The 27,581-nt window shown below is 37.1% G+C and overlaps 1 protein-coding gene across 2 annotated transcripts in view; it reads left to right on the plus strand.

Moving 5' to 3' along the window:
- The window catches only part of CTNNA2 (catenin alpha 2), a 513,312-nt gene that overhangs the window by 86,860 nt on the left and 398,871 nt on the right, over positions 1-27,581 (plus strand). For both annotated transcript variants that reach the window (XM_055797148.1, XM_055797149.1), the window contains exon 3: positions 17,342-17,537. In XM_055797148.1, coding sequence (XP_055653123.1) covers positions 17,342-17,537 — 196 coding nt within the window. The remainder of the gene's footprint in view (positions 1-17,341; positions 17,538-27,581) is intronic.

The following is a 27,581-nucleotide window of genomic DNA, read 5'->3' on the forward strand; positions in this document are numbered from 1 at the left end:
TTGGGAGGAGGGTCGATATGCTCAAAAGCTGGGGCTGCCGTGAGGAGTATCTCAACAGGCTGAGAAAATGGGCTGACGGAAATCTAATGAAGCCCAATAAAAGCCAACACAAAGTCCTGCGGTGGGGTGGAGTAATTTGATGTCATGAGACATGCTGGGGACAGGCTGTCTGGGCACTGCTGTGCAGAAGAGGACCTGAGAGTCCTAGTGGATAACAAATCCAGAATACGAGACTGCAGAGCAACGTTGTCGTAAAGAAGGCCAAACTCATACAGAGTTGTTCTGGTGGGTTTAACATAAGCATAAACAGAGGGCAAAGGTAAGTTATTGTTCCCCCAGTAGCTGTAAGACCACATCTGCAGTACTGAGTCCTCCTTGGGGCTCATGAGTAAACAAGACATTGCTGTACTGGAACGAGTCCTTATCTTACGTTGAAGTTGACCCTGTTTTGATGTAGGGCTGGGCTAGAGACCTCGGGAGGTCCCTTCCAGCCAAAAATAACTTATGATATACATAGAACACGTGAATTTTGAATTTTAAGTTGGCAGAGGAAATTTTATACAGTGTATGAAATGTGCAGAATAAGCAGGCTAAAAAAGCACCATTCAGGGAATACTCTCTTCTGTCTTTTTTGAGTGAGAATTTATAGGTGCTTTATATTTACAATCTCTGCAATGTTTTGTTTGCTGTTTATAATGTAAGCATGACTGCGACTGAATGGTCGAGCTGTGGCTATTGATGTGTTGTGCGATTCTTTCAAGATTGCATTTCAAATTATTCAGAACTGAAACAATTGGCAAACTAAAATGGAAAGACTGAAATAGTTATTTCCCTCTGCCTGTGTACTTGCACCTATTCTGGAGGTTGTCATCACCATGAAATGGGTGGCTGAAGGTGAAATGTGCCAGTATCTGAAAATTCATGATCAGCAATATTATGTTGTTCAAACTCTGTATTTCAAGTTGTTCTTTCTCCAAACTGGATACCTGAGTGTGTGTTTATTGGTTGCTTAAGGGTAAGAAATGGTGGGGAAATAAAAAGTGTAATAGTCTGGTTTCATCTGGTCTGTCTGAAATCATACCATTCTGTAGAGTTAAGATTTCACTTAAATAAATTTGTTTTGGATAAGGATTGAAATAACATGCTAATAATATTACCTTTAACTTGTCCACATTTTGCCTTAGAGAATTTTGCACAATATTCTTGGGGAAAAAAATATCCTTATTTTCTTGGTAGTAATTTTAATTTTCTTCATTTTCTCCAGTTGTTTGTTATTGAAAAAAACCAAAACCCCAACAAACAACTCAAAGAATAAGTTAATTTCATTATTCTTAATACTATTGGAAATGGAACTCCCACAAAATCAGATATTATTCATTTTGGGGGGATTTTGATTTAATCTGTTGTATAAATAGAGTGAAGATTGTTTGCTTCTGTTTTCTGCTGTTCTTTACGGGAAAGGTTTTCATTAAGAAAAGATGTATTACTTCTTACAGAGAAACTAGAGTACTAACTCACTGCATATGTCTCAAGTATTTTAATTCCTTCATTTCCAGTACTTTACATTAACTGAAATGGAAACTCCTGGGAGTCTTTTTCCTTAGGTTTTTAGTCATGTATAAGATTGTTTTAAATGCTGTTTGGGAGAGTTCACAAACAGGGAAGTTACCCTAAGGGAGCTGGTCTTTGAGGCTCCATCAATAGCTAACGGAGGGCACTTCTTCGGCTAGGAGAAGCCTGGGGAGATCACCCTATGATAAACGCGTCCTACCTGCCTTTATAGTTGCGTGCTATCTTAGTTCATCCAGTCAAGGATTATTTAAATCCACTTATGTTATTTTCACTAATAGAATGTCTTAGAAATTAAAAAAAAAACAACAACAACAACAACGGAAGAGATAATATTAAAGCATCTATTCTAGGTACAATGTCTGTTAAGCTAGGAAACAAAACTTTCCCTCCCCTCAACATAAATAATCCAGAATTAATTAGAAAAAGCTGTAGAGGCTTACAAAGGAAATTGCCACACCACTCCACCCCGTCTTTTTTTTTTTTTTTTTCTCCTAGCAATTCAACTGTTGCCGGCTTTGTGATTGAGCTCCTTTGAGAATTAAATCTTAAATGAATCTGCCTTTCAGATTGTTAACAGATTTTTAAGGAGAAAAGAAGCGTCAAGAAAATGCTACGTTAAATATCAACTAAGAATTTAACTTTGTAAAGCATGTGCTGTTTGTAGTGACAAGTCTCACACAGATCCAATAACACAGCACAAAGTACGGTAAGCCCAGGGGTTTCGCAAGTAGTGTTTTACTCTAGTGTGGTGTGCCCTCATGTGGTTAAAGGAAATATCTTCTCGATTGAGTCAGACACCCTTTGAATTTATTGTTTATTCTGCTAAAGAACTGGGAGAAAAAAAGACTGTTAGCCAAACAGGACATATTTTGATGCTAAGTAGATTTTTGGAGGGTTTTTGTTGTTGTTGTTGTTTGGTGGTTGTTGTTGTTTTAAAGCTCTCAAATGGTACTTAGAGATGAGTACAAATATGGTAACGTTTGGTTCTGATTCAACAACAGATGTGTGTAATTTGCTTATTTTGTTTTATGAGATGCTGAGGATCCACTTACCAATATTTAGGATGCAGCACCTTTGTTTCTGAGTGGTTAATACTGATATCTCTAAGTATGGAAATGGAGACTTGTTTGTTGATTTTCTCCCACATAATATATAATACCAGTAGTCTTTTACCTTTGATACTATTTGAATACTAAAAGAATTAATTTTGTCATGCTAACACCTAGCTAGCTACTCAATATATTTCACATCATGCTTGTTATGTGTTTATAAGCTTGACTATTCATTCTGTACTCAGTTTTGGAAGGAATTAGAATTATGTATGGTTTATTTATTTTTTTTAATTTCTCATAATTAATGTAGGTTGCAAGCAGCTTGTCTGGGGGGCTTCATATCCTTACAGCCAATTGCATGCAAAATATCTTTTCTTGTACTTAGAAAAGTAGTATAAAAAAGTTTTGCCCCAAATTAAAAATTAGTAAAATCTGAGAAACCCAGGAAAACACACTTATGGCATCAGTGACATTTACTGTTATAAGTAACAAGGAAAACAACAGATGTCAGCGGGGGGGCTGCACTTATAATAACATTAACTGTGTGAAGTTAAATAAAGTTACTGAATGCAAAAAAATTGCTTCATCCTCAATTACTGCTCAGATGTTGCTAAGACTATTGGACAGAGCACTGGAAGTTAACATTTCTGTCTTCTTGGAGGTCACTGCTGCTTAACGTGTATTTAATGATTATCAGGTAGACTATAGCTTTCTGATTATTTTTAGCTGAGGTAAGATAAACCTCACATTTTGCTGTTTAAGGGAATATTTTTTGAACTGTAGCCTGTTAGCCATGGCTAGGTTGCATGGAGATGATTGTTTAGGGCCAACTAATTTGACTTTACTGGTTTTAACTTGTTAAGTTCCCACACAGATATGTGATGTCACTACGACAAGGGTGAGCAGAAGGAAGAGGGTCACAGGATCACAAGCAGGAATGACTGTCATCTCCAAATGTTGCTCCAATTAAAATTCAATCTATTGCTATATAAAACCCATAAGCAACCTTGATTTAGAGCTTTGGAAGACTCGAAGGTATGGAGATGGCAAGTGCTTTGGGGCACCCAGATCCTGGAGTGTAATTCATAAACCAAAGTTAAATGATTAGGTGTGGCTGGTTCTGTTAGGTGGTTGAGAGCCAATGAAAAGAGAGCAGCCGAGGAAGAAGCGGAGAGAGGAGAAGAGAGAACACAGGCCTTGGATGAGGCGAGACGAAGAGAAGGCAGCAGAGGGACTGGCATGAAGAGTGTGCTGGTATGAGATGGTGAAAGACCTTGTTGCAGCCTGATAGTCTGGAGAGTGCTGTGACAATTGGTGCCCCGTGTGAGGCCCTTCGGATTATGAGACTGTGTGTAATGAGTGGTGACAGTGGTGATGGCTGTGCTGGGGGATGTTTGAAGTTTTGAACAGTGACGGTGGTGCCCAATGCAGTAGAGACAGGTGGGTATAGCCTGCGATCCAGATCATGTTGAGATAGGCGGGAAGAGCCTGGGGATCTGGATCAGACACTGGTAAAGGTGAGCTGTTGGGATCAAAGAGAAGGAAGCCCAACTGTCGTGGAGTTTAGAGACTGAGGGTAACGGGCGATAGCAGCAGAGTATGTGGCCAGACATGGCAGCAGCCTGCAGCAGTGGCGGGTCCAGAGCAGTTCCAGCCAGACAGCGGTGATGGCTGTGCCGGGGGAAGGCGCGGGAGCAGCACGGTACCGTGAGCAGCTCCGGCCGTTGCTGCTCTGCTCGGGCTGCTGGTGTTCTTGCTGGCATTTATATGCTTGTTGAAGGTGTCTCCAGTTGAAGAAGAAATGGGAGACCACAAAGATGTTAAGAATTTTTTCGGGACACAGAATTATGTGTTAGTGCTGTATTCTAGATCTGCTGCTGCTGCAAGCTCACTCAGGTTACTGTCCGGTGTGACCCAAGAGGTGAAAGGATAGGGTACTACAAGTTCATCAGAACCACCCTCTGAAGAAATCAAAATCCCAGATGCTAAGAAAGCAGATAAGAAGAAAGGTGATCAACCTGCAGAAGATGAAAAACCCAAGATAAAAGTGAAGAAGGAATATGAGTCTGAGTTCAGGGACAAGTTGTCCGAATTGTATGAAAAGTTTATTTGTAAAAAATTTGTGATGGTTGGTAAAAACATGAAGTATGAAATGTTACAAAGAAAAAGAAAAAAAAGAAAAAAGGGGATTTGTAGAGGAGTTATAGAGGACTATATGAAAAACTTATTTGTAAAAAGGTTGTAATGATTGCTAAAAACATAAAAAAGAAAAAAAAAAGGAGGAAGTGCAGTGGAATGAAGCTGGGTTAATTATCATTGATAATATACAGCTGTGGGTTGGCTTCAGGGGTGGTGGATTGGTTGATGTAGATAAGGTGCAGGTGTGGCTGGTTAAGTGGTTGAGAGCAAATGAAGAAAGAGCAGCCGAGGAGGAAGCAGAGAGAACACAGGCTCTGGATGAGGCAAGATGAGGAGAAGGCAGCAGAGGGACTGGCATGAAGAGTATGTTGGTATGAGATGGTGAAAGACCTTGTTGCAGCTTGATGGTTTGGAGAGTGCTGCACCAGTCAGGCTCCCTGTTCAACACTTGGTGAAGAGAGATGTTTAGGAGTGAGATTAGGAAGATGACAAGTGGGAGAGATGCCAATGAAAATGGACTTTTTGAAATTCCATCACTTTCTGGAACTTACACGCTCAACTCAGAGCCCACAAAAGGGAGTTTATGTCATATGGTGATTAATTGAGAGCAAGTCTGGTTGAAGTTAGATAAGTCCTCCTTCATGGTGAAAGAATGGCTCATTCTTCTCTTTTCAAACCCAACCACGCTAGTGTTGCAGCCCATCTTCTTATAGAATGTTTTGGATGTTAAGGTGTTCACCCAGGAAGGAAGAAGGCTTGGTTCCCTTCTCTCCTGAGCCTGAGGTACTTCAAACCCATATTTCTTACCCCCAAGATGATGCTGTACCCACCAGTTCCTAGCCCGGTCTCTAAGCTACGTAAGGTAATGATCCTGCTAAAATTGGGCCATGGTGTGGGGAAAAATTCTTGTTTGCTCATCCAACTCAGTATAGGTATCGGCTATTCTTATCCGTGATGAAGAAATAGATGACAGAAAATGCATGCCTATCACTAATCATGAGTCTCAGTCTTTGAAATGGTACAACCTAACTTGCTTGTGTAACCTAAAAAACTGAAATAATGGGGATCTGTGGATTTCGTACTTTCTTGATGGGGAGCAAGCCCTGTTGTGCAGTTAGAAGAACCACAGCGAATTCGAAATAGAGAGGAACATCTTAAAATTTGACTTTTATATTTTATTTACCTTAGAGGCATTGAGCAGATTTTTTAGGAATTGGATTAAGCCAATAGTTTGTTTGAAGACTCTTTTCTCAAAGTGATAGTAACCTATTGTGTACTCACTCTAATTAAACACCTGCTTAAGCTTCCTAGCTTGGCAAAAGCCAGAATTACTGAAATTCCTAACGGCACAGAAACAGGGAGGGTATCTTGTAATTAATGTTGCCGTTTGTACTGCAAGTTCATTGTGATGGTCTTGGTCCCAGTGGTTACCAGTTGACGAGTGCCCACACCGCAGCACCACCATCAGTGACACTAACCGGTATTCTTCTTGTCAGGCTTTCACAGAGGTTGAATGAGCTGTAGCAACTGAACAACTGCTTCTGTGTCTTTAGGGCTTTTCCTGGGGTCCCAGTCGAGACAAATTGTTTGGGTGGTGTGGGGAACCTTGACTCACATATATGAGCAAGTGGATCCATTGGAGCCCAAGGAATACGAACCTACTCTCTTTCATGAGTGGAATATTAAAGTAATTTTTTTTTTTTCTGTCTACAAGGTAACTCCTTTTATGATGGAGTTATAAGAAAAGAAGCTGGAATTCATATTGGCCTTATAAATAGCATCACAGTAGTTTAGTGCCAATTAACAGTAGAACTTGGTCACAAAAGGAGAATTGAAACACTGTTGTTCCTAATTTATTACAAATTAGAGGTGAAATATATTAGAGGAGACATTTTGTTAGCTTAACTTATATTGATTATTGTTTCAGTTGTGGGAGAGTCAGTGAAAACTTATTGCAGGTTCGTATGACTGTTGTATAAAAGATAATTTTCCAGCAAGATTTGTAGGAGGAAAATAAGCATGATGGGCAGAGTTTATTGGGTTTTTTTTCTTATTATTGTCAACAGAACAAGTAGTAGGAAATTCCATAGACCATACTTGCTGAAGAACTTGAAAATACTTGCTGAAGAACTTTAAAAGTGCCTTATATAATATTCATTCACATTGGCTAGCATATATCAGCCTCTTCCCATGGTGTGAACACTGATAAGAAGAATATAAATTAACAGTAGCGGTGTTGCTATCTCTAAATTACATCCTAAAGGTACATCATGTAGACAGAATAGAAATATGCAGACTTGTTCAGAAATTTGTATTTGGCAGTGGAAACATGAATGAGAACAGTTAGCTGTCCTTAAGTTAGATTGGATTAAAATATACTGGCTCTAATCAGTGTTGCCCAAGTTATCTGCGTACTTTACATCCAAAAGTTAGCTATGTCATTGGCATTTTTTAACATCCTAGCTAATAACTTATACATTACAGAAAATAGTCTGCTTACTAATGGATTCTTCTAACCAGTAGGTGTTTACTAACACTGAAAGGAACTGGAAGGAGTACAAAAAGACTTGGTTAAAACACTGGAAATTGTTGTAGATAGGAAAGTTATATTTGTCAAATATCTATAGATAATAGGAGAAGAATTGCAGTTTTATGACTTAGGTAGACAGCTGGTGCTAATTGTGCAGAGATAATTACAAGAGTTAATTATGTAAGCTGTTATGATTTATGGGCTAGTGACAGTGAGTGGCACATTTCTTAAGTTGACAGAGAAGATTGAAGAATGGTAATTATGAAAAAAAGAAGTTATATTAAGGACTGAATCATGCTCAGAGCAGCTGTGTTCACAATTACATTGGTGTAATAAGGAAAAAAGTTTTACGCGTAGTACTAGAGGATAAGCACAAATATGGAAAAAAAACAAGTTAGCTGCTTCTATGTTTTGTATGTGAATGGAGAAGTAGTTGTTGCAAGTATTTTCTATGATATTTTGCTGAATCTTGTAGTTGGATTAAGATTACTTAATGAGCAGTACTTCTGAGAGCCATATCATAAAGTAACTATTTTGTGCAGGGTTGGGAATAAAGCAAAGTCCCATGTGTTTTTCCTCTGGTTTTGGATGGTCAAAGTCAAGAAGGTCACAGACAGTATTCAGGTCTGTTCTCTACTTCATTTTGAGCAAGGAATTGAATCTGATCTGCCATGCCATTGCTTTAACCCATAACACAATCTGTTTCTCTCTAAAAGAATTTTGAAAAGTCTCTGTTTCTTCCTGCTGCAAAAAGAAAGAAAAAAAGGAAATGTAACCCTGAGACAGTTTGGAAAATGAAATTCTTGTTTTTCAGAGAGTTGTGGTGATTTATTTCTTTGAGCAAACAAACTTCTTTCGGAAACAGAAGATTTTGAAAAACAACGCTCAAGGGGATACCATTATTATAACCAGTGAGGCAGTAAGATAGTGCATTCGAGTGGAAGGTAGCCTTATATCTAGAAGCAAAAGGGCCCTTGCACTAAAATGTCAGGGCTGTTTTTTTTCAGGTCATTGAGTGTTTCTAGCAGCTTGGTGATATATGAGTGTATGAGAAGAGAAGAATAACTTTGTAGCTGTTCACTTTCAAGAAATGCCACTGGGAAGAACAAGTAATACTTACTTGAAAATAGAAGGGACATAGGGGAGAATAATGACATTTTTTTTGCAAATAACTAATGATCCTTCAGAGAAAACTTTTTACATTTATTTCACCCTGGCACAACCAAACCAAAGTATTTGTACAAATGGGAATGGTTTTCGTAATGTAGATGTTGGCATAGCCATAATTGATCTACCTGCTTTGGTTTATTAAAAAAAAAAAGTAAACAGATAAATGCTGTCTACCCTCTGAAAAACTCCAACAGCCTCTGCCATTGATATTTAAAAATCATAGATTCACAGAATCATAGAACGATTTGAGTTGGAAGAGGTCATCTGGTCCAGTCTCCCTGCCATGTGCTGGGACATCTTCCACTAAGATTGGTTTGCTCAGAGCCCCATCCAGCCTGATGTTCAATATATCCCATGATGGGATATCCACAACTTCTCTGGGCAACCTGTGCCAGTGCCTTGCCACCCTCACAGTAAAGAATTTCTTCCTAAGATCTAATTTAAATCTTCCCTCTTTCAGTTCAAAACCATGACCCCTTCTGATGCCAAAATGGCACAGAGTAACTGCTCAGAGACAAATTTTGTCTTTAAGCAGCAAAGGTATTTATTTTGTACAAATTGGAGAGCTAGCCGATTAGTATCGGACAAACTAGCTCTGAAGTTTTTAGTGAAAAGTTAGGTATTTCATACAGTTTTCATGAGAGGTTACAACATCTTTACATACATATTCATTTGATTTTGACACCCAGTCATTCCATTCATAATAGGTGTGACCTAGGTGGAATAAACCTTTCAATTTTCGTTGTTCAGCGATTTCCTGACTTGATGGTCTGCTTATCTCCTTCAGGTGCCCACCTTATCTTTTCTAATTATTCAGAGTACATTCCTTTCTCAATATCACCCAGAGCATTGCACCAAACTCATCCTGACTTAGCTTTTTAAGACCATGTTCTGTTTCACTTCTGTCACAACAGGCCCTATTAAAAAGCCCATCCCCATCTTTCTTACAAGGCCCCATTAATTACTGAAAGGCCACAATATGGTCTTCCTGGAGCCTTCTCCTCTCCAGTCTGAGTAACCCCAACTTTCTCAGCCTTTCCTCATAGCAGAGGTGTTCCATCCCTCTGATCATTTTTGTGGCCTCCTCTGGACCTGCTCCAACAGGACCACGTCTGTCTTGTGCCAGGTACCCCAGAGCTGGATGCAGTACTGCAGGGGGGTCTCACAGGAGGGGAGTAGAATCTCCTCCCTTGACCTGGTGGCTGCACTTAGGAAGCAACTCAGAATACGATTGGCTTTCTAGGTTGTAAGCGCACATTGCTGGCTCATATCTAATTTTTTACCCACCAATATCCCCAAGCCCTCGTCTAGAGGATTGCTCTTAATCCTTTCGTCACACAGGCTGTACTGAAAAAAGGTGAGTGATCAGTGAGAAACTGCCAGTATTAGTATAATAGTAATAATAATAATAACAATAACAATAATAACAATAATAATAATGTTTTCCTCAAAAATTGTCAGTATGAGTATATTTTGTAACGAGGTTATAGAAAATCTTGAGTAACTAATGTAATTCAAGGAAATACTGAGGAAAGAGAAGGGTAAGGTATTACAATTCCTAAACTTTTGTCCCATGATTTCAGAAATCCGTAGGGAAGACAGTTTAATTCACAGAGCCAGGAATGTTCTTCTATGAGCTGTAGCTGCTGACTGGGGATTAATTTGATGAGTATGTGATCTAGCTCTATTGCCTTTCGCTTCTGGCATCCCTTCCTACACATGACCTTTTCAACAGGGAAATCCATGCTAATAGAATTTTCTGCTTTTAGCAAAGACATCCTCACCTTTCTTTTGTGCTGCTGCAGCTGTGTAAGGAAGACTTAATTCAGGATGGGACTGAACTATTAATTAGTGAAGGTCTGTTTTTCCAACAGAGATCTGTGCTAGAACTGTGTGAAGCTTCTTTAATAAAATATGAGAGCAAGGTTCCCTAGTGTGATCACAAAGCCAGGATCATTATAGGGCTGCCAAATTAGCTTATGTTAATTATCAAGTGATATATTTGATAATTGTACAGAATTTTAGGTGAGGTCTGCATTAATTAGTAACAGAAGCTGATAGAGACGTTCTTTCCTTTGTACCAGTATAGGTGGGATAAGAGATTTAAAATAAATCAGTTGGCTTTAAAGCCCTGCCAGAAAAATGAGCTAAGTTCTTGTCCTGTCTTTTTGTCTTCTCCCTGCTCCCCCCCCCACCCGAACACAAATGTATAAAATCTTCTGGGCAGACAGTTCTGAAAAACTCAAGCATAGTATTATTAAGATAACAGGATATTATTTTTTTTCTTTTTATGGTGCAATTTATCTTAGGTTATAGGTTCATATATGGCTTTTAAAAAGGGAAAAGTAGCTAATATGCCATGATTTTTTTCTGTCACTGGTATACGAAGTCTTTCTTTCTCCTCCCTTCCCCTCTCCCAATATGACTGACTTCTCTGAATGGTACTTCTAATTTTGGAAGAGACTGATTTCTTAGCATTTCAAGCTGGTAATTTCATAAAATTCAAAAGAAGCTGACACAAGGTGGACAAAATTGTAAGATTCAAGTTTTTGTGAGTGATTTTCTTCCTGGTAGGGTGTGTATTATGTAGAATCCGACCTGTCAGTGCAAAGGCTGGAATCCAGAATTGCCCTTTCGCAAATGAATTTCTTGACCCCACACTGAGAATGATTTCTCCCATTGTTTATGGCCTTTTAGTCAGGTGAGTCTTCTATCTCTTGCTGCATGATGGTCCAACTTTGTTTAGAGCAAAGAAAACCCCAGCATTCCAGTTAGCGTACCATTCGTGATTACAGTACTTCCTTGGGAAATGGGAGATCTCCTCTGCAACAGGAGGGTCCAAAATTCTACTTCCCTTTGCATTTTTTATTAGGCCATCATATTGAATTTTACAGAATATTTTTGGGAACCTCGAATAAAATCTGCTTTATGAATGAAAATTATTGTACTTATACAAATTGTTGAATGAGTTTTTCCTTATAACCAGTTTGAAGCTCTCTTGTTCCAACTTGTGCCTGACTTTCTTGTATTGGAGGCCGCAAAACCGGACACGATATTCAAGGTGTGCCAGGGCAACTGTAACTTGATAAGAACGTACTCTGTACTCCTAATATGGAGATTAAGTTATCTAAAAATAAGTGCAGAAGAACACAAACATATTAGAAAATTCTTTAAGCACTACAGTAAGTCCATGACAGTTTTCTTTGACTCAATGCATAAGGAAGGTGACAATGAAGGTTCATAGAAGCTGCTTAGTTTTCTAGGTGTAGCAGTAATGATTACAGTTGGGATTTCTGTCTTGTGGTACAAGATGAGGAAATTTCTTGATGATCTTTGGAAAATATTTAAATTTTGGAACAAATGTATGCGCTCTTTGTGTCTGCTCTCAGTGGTTTCTTTACTATGTGTCACTTAAGCAGCCAGAGACTTTCTCATTCATTCAGAGATTGTACTGCAAATGCAGTTTCTGGCACTTGAAGTTTTTGCTTTGCTCATAAATTCACATTATTTCATTTAGATATGCTGATTACATTTTAAAGCTGTATGTTGGGAACAGTCCATGTTGGGTCATATAATTGTGTTTAAGTTTACTCCTTCCTGTACTTGCAGAGATTGATAAATTCAGAATGTGGAGGTTTTTTGGAAGGACATGTATTTACATGTATAAATTATTACATGTGCCAGAGATTTCAATTTACACTTTTGTTAAAATTAGCTGAAGATGCATACATTATGTTAAATTGGGGTGAAAGTGTGTTTTCTTTTTCTTAAGAAAACTAACCTCAGTATTTGCTTCTAGAGCTGTAAATGAGACTGTCTCTGAAATGGATGAATAGTGTTACTTTGATCAAATTACTTTGGAACCCCGATTCAGCAAAATAATCAGTTTTATCTATTAAGTTCATTTAAGTGTATGTGATACTGAATAATTTTCCAAGCAGATTGAAGTGCTTGGAATGGAGAAATAAAATTAAGTGATAGACAGGAGATGTGATTTGTACAAGGTCAGACTTTAGTGACAGTGATGGGACTGGAATAGATGTCGTCTCTCTGCTGTCTTCATCCACAGGCCATGTTACAGCAGGAGATGTTATGATGTTTCAGTGGTACATACTGAAGATTATATTTCTTTTCCTTTTCTTTGTAGTTTCTATTAAGAAATATGTATTTGTTAACCTACACCAGCCTTTTCTTTGATCTTAGTGTCTTTTCTTTTTCCCTTTTTTTTTTTTTTTTAAATCCTAGGAAATTTGTTTTCATAGAAAAAACAATTTAGGTCTATCTTAAAGTTCCAAACATTTAAGTGTTGGGTTTTTTTTTTTTTTGTAAATAGTAATATGAAAAATATAACTGTTCCTGCTGATGGTTTCTTAATGTAGAGCATAAAAGAAAAATAAAATTGTCCAGTCACCAGCCTTCTGAATTATTAAAGTAGGTTCTGTGAAAAAAATCAGGAACTACACTGTGTCTGTTTGCTTTTAAATCTCTTTCAAATATTTAGAAACTAAAAAGCAGGCTACTGGGGTTTCATATAAGCCCATGAATATTTTTATTCAGATAGAAGAAGTGTCCCGAATATGGCCTAATTATTGCACTAATTTCTGATTGAAATATTAAATTGAAAAGAGCTACATGACAGAAAAAAAAATCAAAAATTGAGAAGTAACCAACATAGTTATAAGGGGCATGCATTCGTTTTCTTCTTATTGTATTCAATGGCATTTAAATATATATAAAACTGATCTGAGTCCAATTAGACTCAAGATTTGGCCTTCATATTTTTGCGAATGATCTTACCTGTGTGTGCCAGTTGACCTCTTTGTTAGCAAAATAAAATAAAATAAAATTTCCTAGCATCTCTAATGCTGCTGTTCAGATAGCAGTGAGATGTTGCTGTTAAAGTATTTTATGTCTGTAGATCTCCACTGTTTAAAATTCATAAGCCTTTGCTTCAGTGTTACAAATCATTGAGCTACACTGGCAAAGAATGTCTCTAGCTCCCTTTTGTGAACTTCTGCTCTCTTGGTAACACGTATTATGTGATTTCATGTTTATACTTGAGTCTGAGCTTTTGATATGCTAGAGGCATTTTTATGGTAAGTGTGTTTGTTTTTTTTTTTTTTAATGTTAGAAAAAAAACAGCAGCAAAATTTATGAGATACGGGCAGACTTTTTAGTAGGGCCTGTAGTTGATAGGGCAAGGGGGAATGGTTTTAAACTACCAGAGGGTAGGTTTAGATTAGATATCGGGAGGAAATTCTTCCCTGTGAGGGTGGAGAGGTGTTGACACAGGCTGCCCAGAGCAGCTGTGGATGCCCCATCCCTGGCAGTGTCCAAGGCCAGGCTGGACGGGGCTTGGAGCAGCCTGGGCTGGTGGGAGGTGTCCCTGCCCGTGGCAGGGGGTTGGAACTGGATGATCTTTAAGGTCCCTTCCAACCCAAACCATGCTGTGATTCTATCTATGAATTGGGATCAAGAACACATCAGTGTTTCCTTTTTAAACAGATTATTTACTTTGGGAATGCTGTTTTCTATATGTCTGTTAGAAGAAGTGGTAGGAAAAGTCTCTGTCTTCTGGGGCAATTAAGAATTTCTTATGTAATCTGCTACTCAGGACTCGTAACACCCCAATGTGTTAACAAAAATTCTATGCCAGAGCTCGTTCCTCTTCATCTTTGCACATGTACATGTGCTCTACACGGACTTTGCCACAGAGATTCTTTACTGAGGGTGTTGAGCACTGATAGACACTTTTAAGTGATTTTTCTGTATTTCTGTATATTAGTCAGCATAAGACAAAGCAATTGTCCTATGTTAAAAAAGCAATAAATAAAATGTTATTAAATACTTTATAATTATATCCATATATTTGGGGAAGTTCTGATAAACTTTTCTTACTGTTTTATGGTGGTTTGGAATTGTTTGCGGTTCTGTAGGTAATTAGATACCAATGTGTTTAAAGCTGAAACAAATATTTGCTATGAGCATAGTTTCTTTAAAAACAAGCCGTGCTCACATTCTTCCTCTCCCCAAGAAGGGTTGGTTTTTGAAAATGCTACGGATATTTTTTGTTTCTCTTGTAAAAGTATCCTATTAAGTTCTTTTGAAAATTCCTTAGTTTTATTATAGGTGTGGAGGAAAAAAGCTCCCAATATATGGATAGAAATAGACCCATATTTATTTCTCATTTCCTGATGTAATTGCACCTGTGATGTGCCCTTGCAGTCACCTCAGAGGCTGCGGCCTGTTTCTTAACTGCTCCCTTCTTGGGAATTCAGCAAACCACTGTCTATAGTCTGGGTTACAGACACCTGCAGTTCACTCTGTGTAAGAAAATCTGAATTTTGTCTTTGTCCTTATGCTTTATTGGAATAAAACCGTACAGTGATAACTGATGACAAGCCAGCTCCCGTTAAACAAAACTCACATAATTAATACCTGTTCAAGTAATATTACATTCTTACTGTTCAAGAAATGGATTCTTTTGCAGGATTCCTCATACTTAGCAGTTTTAGGAGGAAGGCCTCTCTTGTCACTCAAGACAGTGTAAATTAAATCAGGATATATATTTCTCTAAATACACTTACTTAAAATTGCCTGGAGATAACTGTGTTATAAGGGCTGTATGTAAAATGGTTTGCTGCTTCTGCTGCTTCTACCATTAATGTACTAGTAAATCCAGCATATAGAAACATTTCGTTAAAGAACACACACACTCTATATCTCTATATAAACAGGTGTGTATATATATATATAAAATACGTATTTATATATACAACCAAAATATTTTTAAGGGTATAATGGTAATAAAAGATTTATTCAGGTTTTATTCACTTAATTTAGCAATAGAATATCTGTTGTCTTGTTCTCAATCTGATTTTCTAGGTTTCCTTCCTTGTCAGTGATGTCTTATTGACTGTCTATCTCTAGGGACAAATTTATGGTGTTCTACGGCAGCTGTGGTCACTATTCCCATTCATTGACTGCATTAATTCAGTACTTCCAAATGATCTCACAAGAGATATGTAATTTTTAAATGGGTAAAGTTAGGTGAAAAGTACCCCACCTCATAGCTGAATTGTGCACAGAAGCAGAAGACTTAGAATTCTGTAAGAGTGATTTTGATGATATTTAATGTGAAACTAAAATCTTAGGGGGACTAAAAGAAGTCTGCAATAGAAGTAATTTCTGTGTCTTCACAGGACTTGAGCAGCACTTCTGCCAGCTACAACTTATGTGTGTATGAGATATTTCCAGTGTTTTTTTTAGCTGTTGACTGCTCCACCTACATAATAGAGAACTATGAAATAATCTGATCTAACTTAATTTACTGACCACCTTTTCTTTACTTCAGATCTTTTTCTTCTCTATACCCTCTGAACCATGCTGGCAGTCTAGTTCTAATTTGTTCAATATGTCCAAATAATTAAGATCAATTTCTGACATTATCATCTTCATCTTCATGTCTTCTATGTGAATTTCAGCATATGCTTAAACAATTTTATTGCTGCTGTATGTGAATGCTTTTCTTAGTCATCCTTATGATGTACTGTACAAATCCATTCCATCTGCTAAACCTGAGTTAGATTACAGAGGTAGCCTTGTTTGCTTATTTATGACATTCTAAAATCCTTAAATAGACAATGATCAACTACAAAAGGATCTTTAAGAAATTTCATGAAGAATAATTCAAAGGGAAAACTAATTAAAAATGTTATTTCTAGATATAAATAGTGGAAAAAAACCCCAAACTGATGATGGAAGAATCTTACCTTCTTATAACCAGGCAGAATCCTTTCTGAAAGAAGGCTCTGGAATACATTTGTTTTCACCTAATACATCCATGCATCCAAGCATATGGTGTTTTCAAGCCCTAATAATCCTTTTTTTTTCCTTTTTTTTTATTTTTCCTTCTCCCATAGTCTATAGTTTTTAGATGTGATTTGAAAAAAGTAGTGCAGAGATGACAAAAGCCTTTATTACAAATATATTTATTTTCTTACAGTAAATTTCTGGCTTTGCACACCAATAACTCACTTCAACTGCCCTGGTTTGTATCCTGGATAGTGCGCATTGTGTCCCACAGCATTATGGATCCATTGCTGGTTTTTTATACACTGAACACCTGATTTAACATCTGGTTCAGTATTCCTTTTTTACAGAAAGGCAGCCTTTTACTGATGGAGTGATATAACGTTTTTTTTGGTCCAGCTAAAAGCTGTGGTGTACACTGTGCTGTGTTGTTCAGCATCCTGCTTGAAGTTTGTAATCAGTTTATTGACAGCTCAATAAGGAATTCCTTTAGGAGATTCTACAGACATAGAAGCGGATTTTCTTTCTTTTTGGATGCTGTGGACAAAGTGGGATCATTTCACTGTCCCCTGTTTTCTTATGCTGGAGCAGTACTAAACAGAATAGTTTTAACCTGTGTAATCTTTGCAGCAGGAGTTATTAATTCCTTAATGTCTGGGAAACAGCCACAGTGTTTTTGTCAGTGCTTGAATGTAACTGGCCGTGCTTATCTCAAGTGACAATTGCTTTTTGAATGGTTTCTGACCCATAGGTGTTAGTTTTTCATTTTATTGGCTTATTCATTTTTAAAAAATGAAAAACAGTGACAAAATGATGCTTTAGCACCAGTGCCCTTCCATACCTGTTTCTTATCTTTTTCTTCTTCACTGCTGGAACGTGATTTGCTTAGCCCAAAATAAACAGACGTTAAAAGGGAAAACCTTTTCAGAAGCGTGGCAGCAGCACTTTGGATTTTAAAATTTAAATTGTACTTAGTGGGGGTATTGATTTACGTGGCCATCTATTGTTTTATTAATAGTTTAAGAATCATTCAAATGGACCAAAACCTTGTTTTTCTTTCCCAAAGGTAACAACGCTTGTTAACACGAGCAATAAAGGACCATCTGGCAAAAAGAAAGGGCGCTCTAAGAAGGCTCATGTGTTGGCTGCTTCAGTGGAGCAGGCTACTCAAAACTTTTTGGAAAAAGGAGATCAAATTGCTAAAGAAAGCCAGGATCTCAAGGAGGAATTGGTTGCTGCTGTAGAGGATGTACGCAAACAAGGTATGTGGAACAAAATGCTTAACAGGGTAACTCCTTTATTTAATGCTTTTCAAGATTTCATCTGAAACCAGTTTGTCAGCTGCTCGGATGATGTAATTAAAACTATGTTCTCTATTACAGTATATCTGTAATATGGCATATAAGTATTAAAATAGCTATACCTTTGTGAATTGCAATGAGTATAAAGAATGTTCGAACTTGGTTAAAAAATGTGTTTGAGTTTGTGTGTGTGTGTGTTTTTTTTGTGGTTGTTTTTTTTTTCCCTTTCAGCTGTTCTGTCACCAAATAATGAACTTAAGTATTACTTAGCAGCTGTGCTGCCCAGTGCCAAAGCTTATTGTGTAATTTTCAACTTGCTTTTTATTCTGCTGTATAACAAAGTGACGTGAATTATCACTTCGCTACATTTCAGCAGTGGTGTAAAGCCTGTGTATGGAGATGTAGAATTAGGATTACGGTGCATACATTTCTGAACAATCTAACACTAATCAACCAAATAGTTCAGTAATATAGAATTATTTGTGGCTTCAAGCATATATGGAAATGTATACAAAGATTATAAAATTATGAAAATATCCAGACAATAGCAATATTAAAACAATCTTTTTTTCCCTGGGTGTTGGTGATAAATGTTAACATTGGTTTGCACACTGCATAGATTAAGCTGCAAGTTTCAAGATACATGTAGTTACAAAAAATTACCTAGTTGGGTATGGGACTTGAGTATGGGATAATAACATTTTCTTTACTGGCAGAAATAAACATGGTGTTGCACAATTTAATAATTGAAGTTTGAAGTGGTACTATAAGAAAACTGCTTTCAAGTCAGGCTTTGCAATCATGGATATCATCTGACAGTTTTCCTTCAAAAGGTAAAATGTGTACCAGATGCTTTCAAATTTACAAGTGTGGTAGGGGAACAATATGTTTTCAATATATGCCCATAACAAAACTTTTTTCTTTTATTGACTTTGTAATTATCTTTATTGCAGCAGCATTAAGTACCTTTCAGGTTTGTTCAATTGTAAAGCCTATAATCTCAAGATACCATCTGTCATATCATCAGTCCTGGGTTTTAGAACAAGACTGACAGATCTCTTGACTGAGATTTTGAAAGGAGCCTAAAGGACTCTAGGTATAACTTACTGATTTTTTTATCGAGTTAGGTCCCTAGCAGTCATATGATGTTTTTTTCCGTTTGTGAAAAGACTGAAATGATCATATGAGCAGGCAGGGTTAAAATATTGTATACATAAACAGTAATTAGTCAATATTGTAGTCTGTTCTATCCTGAGGCTATTTCTTCCTCCTGTCCACTATATGTATATATGGTTTCATTGTTTTCCTGTTCCTGTGTGCTTTGGGATTTTTAAAAATATTCAGCTGCCAGTACATCAAAGTAGAGTATCTGCTGTATACTCTGAATGTTATATGAGTATTCTGTTGTTTGATTTTTGTTGGGCTTTTTTGGGGTGCGTTGTTGTTAATTTTTTGGAGGTTTGTTTATTTTCTGTGGTTTGCTTGGTTTTGTTTGGTTGGTTTTTTTTATGCCAATGCTTGTTTGTTCTGGCATGCAGTTTCATTTGTCAACAAATTCAGTTTCCAATTGCTTACATTTACTTATTTAGTGTTATGTCAAATTCTAGTACAGCATCTTCAGCAGTGGTGTGAATGTCCTTTTCCCCTCTGAGTTTATAGGTCTCTCATTTGGGGTTGCAATGCTGACTCAGTTTTGCTAGCAGCTCCCAAGGATCCCTCTACTGAGCTAGAGTCGTCAGCCTAAACTGTTGCATGCTCTCTGATCTAGGCAAATATACCATGTTCATTAGCATGCTATCAGAGCTTCTTATTATCTTTCTTTATGATTAGAGCTTTGTATTAGTTAACAGTGATTCTTTGTAGATTTTTGCTTTGTAAAGCTAGAGGCATCTGAGAGGATTTGCTGTGGAGGGTTTTGGGTTTCTTCTTGACTGCATTTCTGACTTTTTAATTTATAATAGGTTTTTTGTTCTTTTTAAAAAATCTGTATTTAAAAAAAGACCAGCGATGCAGGAAGCAGAGAGGAGAAAAGAACTTAAGCAGTATTACACAGAGTGATACAGGCATTCATCTTTTGTCAACACTGCAGGCTAGAGAAAAGTCTGTCAGAAAAGTGGAGTAGTGTTCTTGGTCTGTACAACATGAGTCCGTAATTAAGAGAGCAGGAGACACCAAACACCATTATTAACACACACAAGCCACATAAACTAGACCAGCTTTGGTGCAATGTGAAATGATATGTTTAGCTCAGTGAATAAAGAGCTGGATTAATGAACTGAGGCAGTGTTTTGCCAGAGTATTGCTAGTTGAATTTCTGGCCAAATTCCATCTTGGATAATTACACCATCGACCTAAAAATGTCTCCTGCAGTTACAGCTGGCTCTGGTGTGCTCCTCATTTCCTGCCCTATATTGCTGTATACTATTATATACTACTATAGACAGTTGTTGCAATTCATCCCAGAGAGCTTCTTTCCATTGAAAGGTATCAAATGAATGTGCTGTATCATTTGCAAAATACTTTGAAATTAACATGAATGCAAAGAATATATAGCTTTAAGATTCTTGTTACTTCAGTAATGTGGAATGTATATTTGTTGTACAGAACTCTGATGAGAAACAGTTCTCATTTACAAAGTTGAGTTCTAAAAAAGCAAAGAGTAAGAAGCTGGATTTTTAATGTGTTTTTTATTTATTTTGCAGAATTTAATGAAAAGGGGTAAATATTTTATGCATAAAGCACATACATACACACACTATATACACAGGTTGTATCCCATAATAATTCCATAAAAGGAATACTTTGGCTTTATAGTTCAAAACCATCAAAGTATTATTCTCCAATTGCGATGCCATTGAATACTTTGCTTTATGTGTGTTTATTCTGTTCTTGTCAGAGTTGTGTGAAAGATCTCCCAGATGGGGGGCAAATGTGACCTAGGCAATGTTAAGGTTTGTTGTTCATGTCTTCATACATTAGGGCTGAGGGAAAACAGTCTTCTGCATATTGAGGTTTTGGGAGGAGTGAGGTTTTTTTGCATATTTTTGGATTACAATAACCCTAAGCCCTGAAACTACAAAGCCTGAGAAGTCAAGTGAAGAAAACTTCGTAGAAATAAGAAATACAGTATGGGGTGGGGGAACAGAGGGGTGTGTTCTCATAGCATAGCTGTCTAAATGCAACTGGTCTTTTATCGATCGCTGCAAAAGAAGGAAATTCCCTTTGGAGGAGACATTCAGGTTTTGATTCACACAAAAATCTATAAAGAAATGCAGGTCCATTGGGTTTAGGTCTGATTAAATTTATTAAGAAGCTGTCTGGGGTGCCAAGGAAAGCAAGACGAGGAATAAGATTATATTTATGTAAATTTATTCTGTTAAATGACTTTGGCAATGTCTATCTTGTAGGTATGTGCTAGTGACTGCTTGATTGTAATATAATTTTCCTAGAAGTTTTCTAGCATATAGCTGAAACTTCCATTAAAAACATGATTTTGTCTAGCAGCTGGTTGTTGCATTTTGAATTTTGCTTTTCAAGCAGGATAAATACAACTTTTCACCATAATCTGAAATACATACTTCGGTCAGGGAACAGAAAATAGCTGTTGATGTGTTTTGCATTTGAAGACAGTGTAAATTTGAGGGTTTTTTTTTCATGCAGATTTTTTTATGTGGTGTAAAAAGAATATGATCTATATATTCCATGGCTGTCAGTAAGCGTGAAAGTATGTATCAACATCTGACACGCAAATATAACTAACTTTCTTGGTAACTTTTTTTCTTGGTGATGGAACATTCTAGAAAGTAAGATTTGAAAGCTTTACTTTCATGGTTTCAACTACTGAACTTTTAAAACTTTTTAAAAGAAGTTTTTTAACTAAACCCTGTGCAAGATCTTCTTCCTTACTGTTCCCTTCTGTCTTCAGTTACCTTGGGAGAAAAGCAGGGAGTCTGCATATCTCAGGTAGTGGGAGCAAACCTCAAAACATACATACACAAGTTGCCGGTTACTTTTTATAATAATTTATGGTGCAATTTAAGCTCATTTAGGCTCTCCTGATTTCAATAACAGCAGTATGACATGGGGAGAAACAGATTCTGTCTGGATAGATGTAATGTCACATACGCTGTGCCCTGCAGCTGTCTGTTTTGTGTTCCTGGAGACTGCTGAACTCTTAGCCAAATGCACAGTCTTAAAACAGTTGCCCAGTTCACCTGGCATTGTGCTTTTTAGGAGGCCTTTCCTGAGTGCACAGTTAGACCTTGTTAGACCAACAGTTCCTTCCTGAAACCCAGCCCTTGCAGTGCCATGCTATCCCAAATCTTTCAGACTTGCTGCCTGGAGGTTTTGACTTTCCTGCAGCAGGAAATCCCTGCTTGGATGCTGCCTGCCTTAAAACTTTTCCAGTCTATTTAGAATTTTGTTTTCTGCCTTCTAATCTAATAACTTTTAATTTTTTAACTGCATTAAAAAACTGCAGCCGTTTCTGTTAACCAAGGGGTCTGTGCTACTCTCCTCTATGCTCATCATCTCTTTCCTTCTCCTTTTCTTTGCTACCTTCATGTGGTCATACATTTTGTCTTTCTTTGCAATTCAAGGCCTGAAATTTCCCCTATCTCATGGTCTCTTTAGATCTCCCATTCCCTGTTAACGTTTCTTTCATCTCCTTCTCATGCCCTTGTTCTGTCTTCACATAAGGTCCTTCTTTTCTCTCATATTCAGTCATGGTTTTGTAATGCAAAGTAGAAACAAAAATCAAATGTCTTTTTCTTGATCTCTTTTTTTCCCCAATTTACTTTACAAACTTAATATTCCTTGTTTGTTGTCCTTGTTTTCTCTACCAGATTACACTCTGAATCCTTCTCTGACCCTGGATGCCTCTTTCATGCTCTTCTGTTAGCCCATCCTTCTAATTTTACTTATTTTTATCCATTCTGTCCCTTTTCCCCCTACATTTCCTTCGTTCCTCATGCTGAAAGTATTCGTAGTAAGCCTGTCTTACTTATATTTAAGTTCAGGGTGTGAACATCATCTTACATAGCATGTTATACTAATGCCTCAGATGTACTTGCTTAGCAGAGTCAGCTGCAACAGACTCTAGCAGCCCTGATTTACTCAATCCACATTCTTGGCTATCCTTTTGACTTATTTATTAAAACAAAAAACCAAACAATGAATCAAACAAATAAAAAACCACAAAGGAAGAAAAAGAAAAGAAAGAAGAAGGGAAAAAAAAACCCACAAAAGAGTTTGTACCCATTAGTTTCTAAGAGCTTCCCTGAAATAGTTTGGGTGTAACACTTAAAGTTGCATTTCAAATACAAAAAACCTTAGCTGAATACATTACACTTTGGTTCATATGGTTAATAAGAATTCAGCTAATGGAAATAGTCTTTCTCTCTCTGTCTCCCTGCTAGTTCTTCAGCATTTTTCCTAGTTTATAAAGTATGTGGAAATGAAATTACTTCATGAGGGTGTTTCTGTAGAAGCCATTAAAAGACTTGTCACAATGTAACTATCACTTGATGTTGGAAAGGAGGAAACTATTTTTAGAGAGAAAGCAAATGATGAAGTATTGTCTGATTTCTGCATTTGTTTTCAACTCTGAGTCCCAGTGACAGGATTCAAGCTGAAGGGTTGATCTGCAACTGAAGATGTGTAAAGGTATCTCTTAACTGTAATATTCAAGCAGTGATTCCTTCAGGGCTTTTTTGGTATTTTTCTGAGTCTTTCTGGGTGATTGTTATTCCCAAAGTCTGAGTTGAATGAAAGAACTGCAGGATATTGCGTTTGAGTCGGGAAAATATGAAGGAGGAGCAACAGATACTTTAAAAAATAATAAATCTGATACTAATACTTTGTCACTTTAAAATTGTCTACATAACCTGAGGTATTATTTCTTACCTGGGTTAGGGTGCAAATAAATCTTTTTTTTTTTTTTAGGAAAAAAACCCAAAACTAAACAATCTTTTCACTACAAATACATTTTTCCATTGTTTATTTATAATACTTCTCATTGAAATGTATGAGAAGTTCTCTGTCTTTTTTTATTTATTTATTTTTTCTTATAGAATTTAGTGCTATCTAGCTTCTAGCTCTTGATAGAGGAAAAAATGTGTGTAGAAAGGAATTGCTGAAAAGCAGTTATTTTAGACAAACTAGATTTTCTGTCCATTTCTGAAAGATTAAATGAGGCTTGTGGTCTGTCATGCTTGATAGGAGAATGAATCCTGATCTGCACTTTTGAAAGAACCTGTATATATAATAAACATGTTCTCTGTTTTGTCAGTAGTCCGTATGATGAGGTATTCTGCACCTTGCTTTTTGCTCATCTCACCTATGGCTCATGCCTGTCCAACAGAAAACTTTCAGTATGATGGTTGGAAGACTTATATTCAGCAAGTCACTGAAGCTGTTGCCTGAAAACTCTAACTTGTTATTAAAAAAAATATTCATGATCTGTTTTGAATTGCTTGTTATATTTGGAAGCAACTTCAATTTTAATTCATGTTCGCAGTGCTTATCCTAAGAAATACATCATGCTAAATGTCAATACCCTAACACTAGCTTTTTCAGACCCTTTTCAAATCCGTTAATTATCTTTCAGCTCTCAGAGAATTTAGCATCTGAAAGACATTAAAGTTCCTTTTCTAAAATGATTTAATCCACTTCTGATGAAAAAAAATGTTGTTGTACAGGATCTCAAAGAGCTGTTATACAATAAGTAGTGTCAGGGGTTCCAAAATCCAGTAGTGAGGCTGGTGCAGCTCCCCAGGTCCAAGGCTGAGTGTGTATTCCCAGTAGGCATATGCAGCTCATACATACATATATACACAGGTTGCCACTACCATCAGACACTCCACATTCATTATTCTATGATTCTATGAAACACTGGCACAGGTTCCCCATAGAGTTGGTAGATGGCCCATCCCTGGAAATGCTCAAGGCCAGGTTGGATGGGGCTCTGAGCAACCTGATCTCTTTGAAGGTGTCCCTGCTTTTGGCAGGGGGGTTGGACTAGATGGCCTTTAAAGGTCCCTTCAACCCAAAACCTATTCTATGATTCTGTGAAACAAACCCAAAAGCACAAGTCTTATCCTCTTCCCCTCTGTGGTTGATTAGCATTGAAGATGTTAGAAATATCTTTATTCATATGTATAATGTAGATCAGTAGCTGGGTTTAGCATCACAGTCAGTCCCACAGCTGGCCCCTGCATCCTGGTCTCCCCAGTCGCTCCACTCTCAAAGACACACACAAACACATGGAAGCAGATGCCTCAGTCAAACTCTAGGTGCTGTGGACTAGAGCTGGAAAATCAGAAATCTGGCCCAAGGCATGGCCAGACAAATTCACTGACCAGCCATTGGTTCACATACGGCTGGCCCCTTTATCCTCTTATGCCTCCATTTTTCCATGCTTGTCCGTCCCCAAATCATCTTGGTCCTTCCTTTTGCCCACCTTTGGTTCCTTCTCTAAACATCCCGTTACAAGTCTTGTGCAGTCCTAAAATGTTCTTGCCCTACATCCCATTATGTGTCCTGTATCCTTGAACAGGAAGCTAAAACCAGAGGAAAATGAAATGCGGACAGGTGCTTTTCTGTACATAATTTTCCTTAATGGTTGAGTCCTTTGGGGAGATCTTGAACTGATGATATTTCTGGTTCTTGGTAAAGTCAGCTGACTGAGAGCCTCTGCTTATTCTCTGCGCCAATTTCAAAAGGTTTATTTCTGTTACAGCCTTGGCTGGAGCTTTTTTAGTATTAATTTCACTTTTCAATATTTTGTTGAAGCTCATGTTAGTTTAAATTTATGAAAACACCTTACGTCTGCCAGTTAAGTTTGTTATAAAGGGTAGCTGGTATTTGATATATTGGCCAAATATGACAGTTTGAGACAAATTTTACAAAAGCACGGTGATATATGTTTGAAAAGTAATATAAATTAATATAGTAGGTGATTTTTCCTTTTTCATGCTTTGTCTTTCTTAAAGATTTTATTACTATCATGACTGTAGCAGTGAAGAATGAAATTGCTTTAGAATGTCGTTTTTTCATAGTTGTCAAAAATTATATTATACTCACAAATTGAAAGTTATAGTGTTTCTTCTAGAAATATTTGACTTCTAAAATCAGATCCTAAAATTACCACTTGATATTTTAGAAGCATATCTCTGTTAAGGTGTTAAACAGGTGTTATTTGAGAAAGGATTGCAGAATACACCATAGTTAAAAAAAAAATATTAAGGGATTGTAACTAGGGCATATTTTTCAGTAAATATTTTACTCCACCATCCATTGTGGTGTAGTATTAGTATGCATGAAATTTATTAATTCAGATCAAATTTAGAAAACAGTTTCACTAGGTTTTAAAAGAAATAATAAAATAAGTTCTTACACATTGGAAGAGGCCCCTGTAGGCAGCTATCTTGCCCTTTTCTGTTTTCCAGCAGTAATTCTAAAACTGGGTACACTTAGTCCATGGTTAGTAATCCCTGGCAGTATTAAATGTATTGTCTTTTCAATTACATTTTGAGATAACAGTGAACAGTGTTCTGCAAGATTTTCCTGCATGCGTGAAATCTGTATTTAAGTCATCTATGTGTATAATTCAAACCAGAGATTTGAATTGAAGCATCTGATCCCTCAGAAGAACGCTGTTACTGTGAAGCTGTAGAGCACCATGGGATGAACATCTTGGTCTCTCTTTTTGAAGCTGTTCTAATTTATGTGCTAGTGAAGCATCATCTGGATCACAGCTGAGTGTTTGAAATCACTATTGATTCATTGGACAGAAATTCTGAACTGAATTTCTTCTTGTTCAACCCAACATTAAAAAAAAAAAAAGTTTAATTCATGCTTTGAACTGGAAAATCAGTTATTTTAGTGTGTCAGATCAAAAGTATTTGGAAGGAGATTCCTTTCAGCTTGGCAATGGAGTAACTTCAGATGACTGGCTGTAGTGCCCTCTAAAACTTATATCACCAATGATAGAAGTTTTTAACAGAGCAAAGGTAAGAAGAGTTTCACCAGCTGTCTAATGTAGCGAGGCATACGGCAAAACGGGGGGAGATCTGAGGTGGTGCAGAGACTTTGTCTTGGGTGTTTAAACAGGGAAGTGGCCTGTTGAAGGCAGAAAGTCAAGGAGATGGGCTTGAGATTTGATCGTTATGCTTCAGTCACATTGCTTTGAATGAAGAGCTGATGGACAATATGGGTTGTGTTGTAAAGCCAAGGGAAGGACAAGTTTCCTTCTGCACCAGCACCACTATCCTGTCCTGTTGGCTCCACCTCTCCAGTCCTTCTCCCCTTGCTGTGCTGAATGATGAATTTTAACTTTCAAAAGCTGTAACTGGAAAACCTCAAGTGATTTTATAATGATTAAGCAAAAAAAGTTTACTGACAAACTTATACAAAACTTTTTCATTCTGTTAAGTAAGTGTTGTAAATGAAGGGGTAAAAAATATTTTCAATTTAAAAAAGCAGGGTTTTCTTTGTCCAGAATGAAATTGTATATAATGCTGTAATTCACCTAAAAAGTGGGCACCTTGGGTTCTGATCTGTGTTACCACGATTATTTCTCCTGCTTACTCAGTTACATTTAATGAGCAACATATAAGCTGTCCTTGGAGCAATAAATCTTATCTGGGAGTCTTACTTGCACCCTCCTTGGACTTCCTCCTTGCCTAAAGTATGTCTCCTTCTGTGTTATTTATTTTTGACTGCATTTTCCGTGGCAGTCATCAAACTTTATAAGCAGTTGTGAAGAAGCTTCATTCTCCCATACAGAATAGGTTTTAATTTTGGATATGGTTTCAGAAGGTGGTAGCCGATGAGAAAAGCAATAAAAATGACAGTGTGAAAATTTGAAATACGCTTCCTAATATTTGAATCCTAAAAGGTACTTCATCAACATACAGAATACTTTATTTATTGTCTTTCCATTTACCATTTTGAACTGTCTTTGAAGTACATTTTTCACGTTACAAAGGCCAGTATTATGAGTAA

Source organism: Falco peregrinus, chromosome 2 (assembly GCF_023634155.1).
Source record: "Falco peregrinus isolate bFalPer1 chromosome 2, bFalPer1.pri, whole genome shotgun sequence".
Lineage (NCBI taxonomy): Eukaryota > Metazoa > Chordata > Aves > Falconiformes > Falconidae > Falco > Falco peregrinus.